Raw genomic sequence first — 7263 nt, forward strand, 5'->3', positions numbered from 1 at the left:
TTCGTCAAACTGCATGCGTCCGGACTCTCCACTGCTACCCATGCGTCTGGTGTTTCCATATTGTCCAGGGGGAAACTGAAATGGGGAAATCTGACACGTGTGATGCGACTTGACTCGGTTGAGGAAAATAAGGCCACGCCCGGTAGCTAAGTGTATGTAGTATCATGTGAAGGAAATATGTTCTGCCGGGGGGCTTTTAGACTGGAATTCGAGTTGGTGAGATTCACAGGTTAGCACACAGAATGAACAATGAAATAATGTTTTGTGGAAGCTTATGCCTTTGCCTCGGCACGCTTTCATGTTAATATAGGGGCAAAGCCATGTAGGCCAAGAATACAAGGTTGGTAGGATTACCAAATCTTTATCAATCAGATTGGTGTACACGATCCTAACAAAATATTTGTTACTTCTAAGACATATTACAAGCTTATAATCTCCAACAAAACACATTCTTGTACAAGCTACAAAATACTTCCTCACTCTTATTTATTCATACACTTCAACAGTAGAATGACACCAGCATCAGATCAGCCTTATTTGGTTTAGCACGCCAGTTCTTAACTTGTAGTTGTCTTACTGGTCATCATGCCCCAAGTAACAACAACAAACACGTACACATTGTCATGTAGCTTGTCAAAGAGGCGAAAATAAGCATTCCTCCATGCTCTTTTGAACAGAAGAGCACAAAAGACAACCCAGAGTCCCGCCACAAAGCCAGCCATCAGCCCAAAGTAGAAGAACGCCACTGGATCATAACCATTTTCTCTTCTCTGCTGGTTACCATGCTCTAGAGCATTGTTGCCTGGGCAATTCTTTTTAAGAGGAGGCCCACAAAGACCATTATTGCTGCTGTACATGGACGGGTTCTCGGCATAGAGGGTGTCAAGTTGACGTCCTGTCGGAATTCTTCCTACAAGATTGTTGTATGACAAGTCCAAGGAGCTTAGATACGTCAAATCTGTCAAGCTTGTCGGGATTTCACCGGAAAGGTTGTTCCAGGATAAGTCGAGTGATTCTAGTGATTTCATAGCCCCAATGTTCGTAGGAATTTTCCCGCTCAGGTGATTCCAAGATAAATTCAAAGTAAACAATCCATTAAGAGAAGTTATCTCATCTGGAATTCCACCTGTTAAGTGGTTGAGTGAAATGTCAATGCCGTACATCTCGTTAACTCTATATATGTCATACTTCATATTTTGCCGCTTCATCACCACAGACAAAATGTCCTTGTTTATGACCTCTTGAACATACCAGCGAGTCCCACGCTGTGGATGTTCTAGTGTCATTGCTATTAATTTTGACAAGGACGATGGAATTGATCCTGAGATATTGTTGCTTGCTAAACTGAAGTACTGAAGTAGTATAAGATTTGTGATGTTGGCTGGAATATCCCCATAAAACATGTTATGGTTTAGCAGCAAAAATTTCAAGTTCACCAATTCTCCAATCCACATGGGTAACGTTCCATAGAACTTGTTCACCGCAAGATCAAGGAAAACTAATTGTGAGCTGTTCTGAATCCAAGATGGAAAATTTCCAGACAAGTTATTGTTACTTAAGATCAGAAATTCCATGCTTGGCATCGCAGAACACCATGGAAATTCTCCCTCAAAGAGATTATTGGATAGATCCAACAAACTAAGGTTTTTCAATTCACAAATAGCCCTAGGAACATGACCAGTAAGGCAATTGGAGAAGAGATTTAGATCTGTAAGATCTGGAGCTCCAAAATCTAACGGCAAAGGTCCTGACAAGGAGTTCATGGAGATGGCCAATCGAGTGAGGCTTCTCGGTAACATTGGTATCTGGCCAGTTAGCTGGTTCAAAGTGAGATCGAGGCCATACAAACTAGTAAGATTCCTTAACCCCGATGGTATAGCTCCAGTAATGCTGTTGTTAGAAAGGGAAAGATCTTGTAAGTTGGTCAAGTGCCCAACCATATCTGGCAGCATTCCTGTCATATTGTTGTGGTTCGAATACACAGAGAGGAATTTGTTGGACGAGCATTGTGGCAGTTTCCTTAAAAACTCTGTTATGTTCCCAAGCGCGAGACTTCCATCAAGCCGTAGGAGCTCTAAATCACAGAGATTTTTCATGTCCACCATTATTGTGGCTGAATTGCCATTATAGGCAAAGGATAGGAATTGGAGGGATGTCATACCTCCTAGGGCGTCAGGGAATGGACCATAGAGATAGGTTTCATCAAGGTCTAAATGTGTGATGCCTGTTATGTTCCAAAACCAACTCGTATCAATTCGATGGCCCAGATCGTTTCTGTTGAGATCAAGCCGCTCAAGGCTTGTGAGGTTTAGGTGTGTGAGCGGCTGGTTGGCGTATGGAAGCGAGCAGTTACTAAGAATGAGGTCCTTGAGAGTTGGGATTGTGTTGGCCACAGGGAACACGTCGGCGGTGCCGAGATTTATGTCACTCATGTCAAGATATTCCAGGAAATGCAGATGAGTTAACCATGAGACATCTGCTGTGTGTATATTTTGCATATAACTGAGGTCAAGGTGTCGCAAGTTTGAAAGATTGCCTAGCTGAGGCGGCAGTGTACCGGAAAAGAGCGTGCTGGTGAGATCGAGATACTCCAACTTTGAAAGTTTGCCTAGCTGAGGCGGCAGTGTACCGGAGAAGAGCGTGTTGGAGAGATCGAGACGTATCAAGTTTTTGTAAGAAAACAGGAACTGAGCACGACCATGCAGGGATGTCCCACTAAGATCGAGATACTCCAAATTTGAAAGGTTGGAAAGCCGAGCAGGAACTCTACCAGAGTATGGCGTGCCGGCGAGATCGAGATGTCTCAAGTTGTGCAAAGAAGACAAGAAATCTGGGAATACACTGCTGCCGTTTGGTCCAAGTAGGGAGGTGGTGCTGAGATCCAGGTACTCGAGATGCTGGAGAGAAAGCAAGGAAGGACTTATCTGGCCGAACAACCAGCTGAGACCGATGTGAAGCTCGGTGACATGGCCGGTTTCGTTGCTGCAGGCGACGCCCGTCCAGCGGCAGCAGTCATGGCGCAGTTTTTGCCACGAGGCGAGGACGCCATCGGTGTCGTTGATGCCCTGCTTCAAGGCCAGCAACGCGTCCCTCTCGCGTGGCCAGCAGCTCTTCTGCGCATGTGCATGTGCGACGACGAAGAAGCCGCAGGACACGGCTGCAGTGGCGAGGAGCAAGGCGAGCTTGGCAATGGCGATTGAGTGGTGCATGGCGGAAGTGCAGTGCTACAGCCACGGCGTAGCTATTTTCGCGGAAGCTTGAATGGACTTTTACCAAGTTGAGATTAAATGGCATCACGTCTGTCTTTGTGAGATGCTCATTGTGTGGAGGCCGTCAGCTGTCACGTTTCCGTGATATTAAGTAATGTGGGCAACTACCGTATATATGTATTCTTACATTTTATGTCAACATCTCAGACTGATCAAAGACTGATGTTGTGAAGTTCGGTAAGCAAGCTGTTAATCATGGCGCACATGAGCTCGGTTTAAACAACTCAGATTGAGCATTAATCATGTCAACATGAGCAAGCTGTTAATCATGTCAACATCTCAGATTGAGCATTAAGTTGTTAATCTTGTTAAAGAATCTGTCAAGTATACTGATATTTAACCCAGCATTGAACAACCTAGTGTACAAGTAAACAACTATTGAGGATGGTTTGTTGAAAGATCAGCTTTAACGGCCTAACTATTGAGGACCCACAGTGGCGTTGCAAGTTTGAATAACGTGGCCACTCACTTCATCAATAACAATAACAACAACAGGTACTAATAATTGAAAGAGGGAGTGGTCCCAACATGACAATGCATGCCACTTGCAAGTCTTCCTCTCTTGAGTCTTCACACGGAGAATTACTCCTTGAAAGCTAGCTGGGGATCCAACTTGCTTCCTCCTTAGAAGACATACCGACATACTGAAAGTGAATTATTGAATTCTTTCTATGTGTTTAGCGAAAACGTCTTACCTCAGCAAGTGGGGACCCCGTACGTGTTATAGGCAGGGGCACACCTCCCTGATAGCGCATACAGTTGAGATCTTATAGAAGAGATTACATCTTGGGGATCAAGGTAGACAAAGATAGAATTGTGGTTACAGAAGATAAACTACACCTCTAACCTCCTAACCTACGGCCCAAGTACTCTTGTTAAGATATGTTACAATGCGCCCCAGTATGCCCAACATGTACGGCAGTACATCATGTTTAACAGTACTGGGGTAATTAAATTACGGTCTTTAAATCAAGCCACCGAGAACATATGATTATAGATAATGTACAAACCACTTTGTTAATTCAAATAAAATAGAATTGACTTTTGATTGCACTTCAGAAGTAGACATGAAACAACCTGGTCGCTTTGTTAATTCATATATAATACATTTAGTTGATCGACTACATGAAACAAGTTTCGAGACCATGATTTATCCTATGCTATTTGATTAATCAAACAAGAAATAAAAAAATCTTCACGAATCTCCGCCTAAAATCAAACGGTGTGGGCGTTAGATGGGATATAATTATTTTTCATCTAGATGAGAGCTAGCCACACCCTTCTATTGGATTTGTTATGTGCTATCGATTGACCCAAGTGTTTTCCCCACTTGGTTTCGAAGCCGAGCTTCATGAAGTGGTTGTACTCACATAGCTATATATATTCGGTTCCATGTACCAACCAGGCGACCGCAACCCAAACTCTAAGCACGCGGTCAAAGATGAGCAACACTTTAACTTACCTCAAGATTTGTCCGGTTCTTAAATAGACATGGAATCATATAGGCCGGCCATGACTATTAATTTTTAATTTTTTATAATGGATGTCAAAGTGTTGTTGACCGGATCATGAATACGAGATATCTTTGTGTTAATATTAATGTACTATGTTAAACTGCATATAAGAGCAAATTCACATGTATAAACCCCTAAATGGTGTGGAAAAGTGGACGATGTATTCTACTACTTCTGTACCATAATATATGTTGTTTTAGCAGTTTAATTAGGAAGTACCAACAATGTAAAGGTAGAATAACAAGGAACTAACAAAGTAGGTGATGGATAAGAAACAGAGGCGAACGAATGGTGGTACCTTGGCATCCATCAACAATGTAAGGGTTGCCTTGGTATCCATCGGAGCAGCCGCACCTTAGATGTACCCTGTGCCTAAGCCGAGTAAATAGCATAAAACTACTTTACAGACCAGGGTTTCAAAAAACTACCGATTTTTAAATTTTCTCAGATAACTACTAAATAGGTGGTCGGCTGTTTTAAAAAACCCAAATCGCCGAGTGCTTATCAATTGATCACGATTATGACAGGTTAGGCCCACACCTAAACGAAGCGTTAGTTCGACTGGTAGTTTGACCGCTAACTGACATGTGGGGCCCACATGTCAGTCTCTCTTCTTATCTTCCTCTTCTCCTCTCTGCCTCCCTTCTGCTCCCACTCTCCCTGCTCGTCAAGAACAGCAAAGAACCGCCATGGCCGCCGAACACACTCCACGCCGCCGTCCGTCAAGAACAACACAGAACCGCCATGGCCGCCGACCACACTCCACGCCGCCGTCCTGTGCCACGTCCGGCCACCGCCCTATGCCACTTCGAGCCCCCCTCCACTGCTGTTGATGGAGCTCGCCGGAGCTCCTGGTGGCAAGGTGGAGACGAGGAGGCATACAAGAGGCCGGCGACCCTGCCACGCGCGCCGTCTGGAGTCTCCGCCGCGCGCCATGGGGTCCGGCATGGGTCGTCGCGCTGCCGCGCGCCATCTGGAGGCGCTGAGGGCCGCCGCGCCGCCCGCCATGGGGTACCCTCGGTTCACTGCGCCGTCGCCCGCCATCTGGACCTGCTGGGGGTCGCTGCCCATCATGGGGTTGCCACGGCTCGCCGCCTGCCGTGGGGAGCCGGCGCGGAGAGGCGGCCACTAGCACTGCAGCGTTGTGCAGCACGGCTGCGTCGTGCAGCACAGGTCGGCGGGGGCATAGATAGGCAGGGAGAGATGGAGGTGAGGTGAAGGAGCGACCAGGGTTGAGCCCGGGGATCACCGGCGGCGGGTGCCGGTCGGCTCGCCGGCCGGAGGAGGCGACGTCGCGAGGTTCGGTCAGGAGAGCTCGGGGGCGAGAGAAGTAGCGCCATGGCTGCCCTGATCTGGAGCAAGGACCAGATTGCTTTTTGCAAAAAAATGCAGGGACCTGATTGATTTTTTAAATTTGTGTGCAAGCCCATCCCTAAGGGTCAAACAAACGGTCAAACAATTAGAGCTCTTACGCATCGGGCTCACCTGTCATAATTGTGATCAATTGATAAGTATTCAGAGTTTTGGGTTTTTTGAAACAGCCGACCCCTGACTTAGTAGTTATCTGAGAAAAATTTAAAACCATAAACCTGTAAAGTAGTAGCTTTATGCTTTTTACTCGCTTGAGCCATAGAAAACGTTGGTAGCGAAGCTGGTCCAGCTATAGGCCCATCGATGCTAAGGTTCAAAACAACAGCAGAAAGGGGTAGTGGTCCCGTCGGTTGATTTCAACCACCCCCCCCCCCCCCCCCCCCCCCCCCTCCAAAAAAATCAATTTGTACAAATGTGATCCCCGTAAGACACCGACATTTCAAGGAAAAGCCCTTGATGGTGACAGATACTCCATGCATAAACATTACTCTCTGCCGTCTGCAACAGACGCAGTCAATGTATCTTCCCCAAGAGCCAATAGAATGAATACTAATATTGTAAGAGCTCATCCAATTAGATATGATATTACCCTACTTGCTACATCAAACTGGATGTAGACCAGTCATGCCGTCTGGCTGTTGTTATAACAAATTTATCCGGCATATAAAAATATTTACCCTACTTGCACACCACCTACCACGCTACTAGGTACATCAGGTTAGATATACATAAATGATGTCATCTGATTGCTGACATTTCATCTTCCGCTTTCTTTTTTTCTTTCTTGCAAGAAAGCATGTTATCTTAATTCATAGTCACAGAAAATGTATATGAAAATAGATTACTGGGGCAATATGATCTTCATCCACCATAATATCAAACAGAAATTGTTGGGATACTAAATATAAATTATATAGAGTTAATTGTAGAAAACCATCACATTTACAGTTAGGTTTGGAGAAGACCACCTTGTCGCTATTTTTTTTCTTTTGTGGAAAAGCCACCGCATTTCTACTAAACTTTTTAAAAACAGCATTGATCAGGTAATTTGGCCCATTTGATCACTTTCTAGTAAACTTTTTATAAAGTTGAAAGTACACTCTTTCAAG

General features: G+C 45.1%; 1 protein-coding gene across 1 annotated transcript; it reads right to left on the bottom strand.

Moving 5' to 3' along the window:
- Window positions 1-270: 270 nt before the first annotated feature.
- On the bottom strand, window positions 271-3302 carry LOC125525817 (LRR receptor-like serine/threonine-protein kinase GSO1). The gene has a single exon (XM_048690819.1). The coding sequence runs from the start codon at window positions 3207-3209 to the stop codon at window positions 558-560; it is 2652 nt and encodes an 883-aa protein (XP_048546776.1). The 5' UTR covers window positions 3210-3302; the 3' UTR covers window positions 271-557.
- Between the last annotated feature and the right edge of the window lie 3961 nt (window positions 3303-7263).

Source organism: Triticum urartu, chromosome 7, assembly GCF_003073215.2.
Source record: "Triticum urartu cultivar G1812 chromosome 7, Tu2.1, whole genome shotgun sequence".
In the NCBI taxonomy this organism is placed as follows: Eukaryota; Viridiplantae; Streptophyta; class Magnoliopsida; order Poales; family Poaceae; genus Triticum; species Triticum urartu.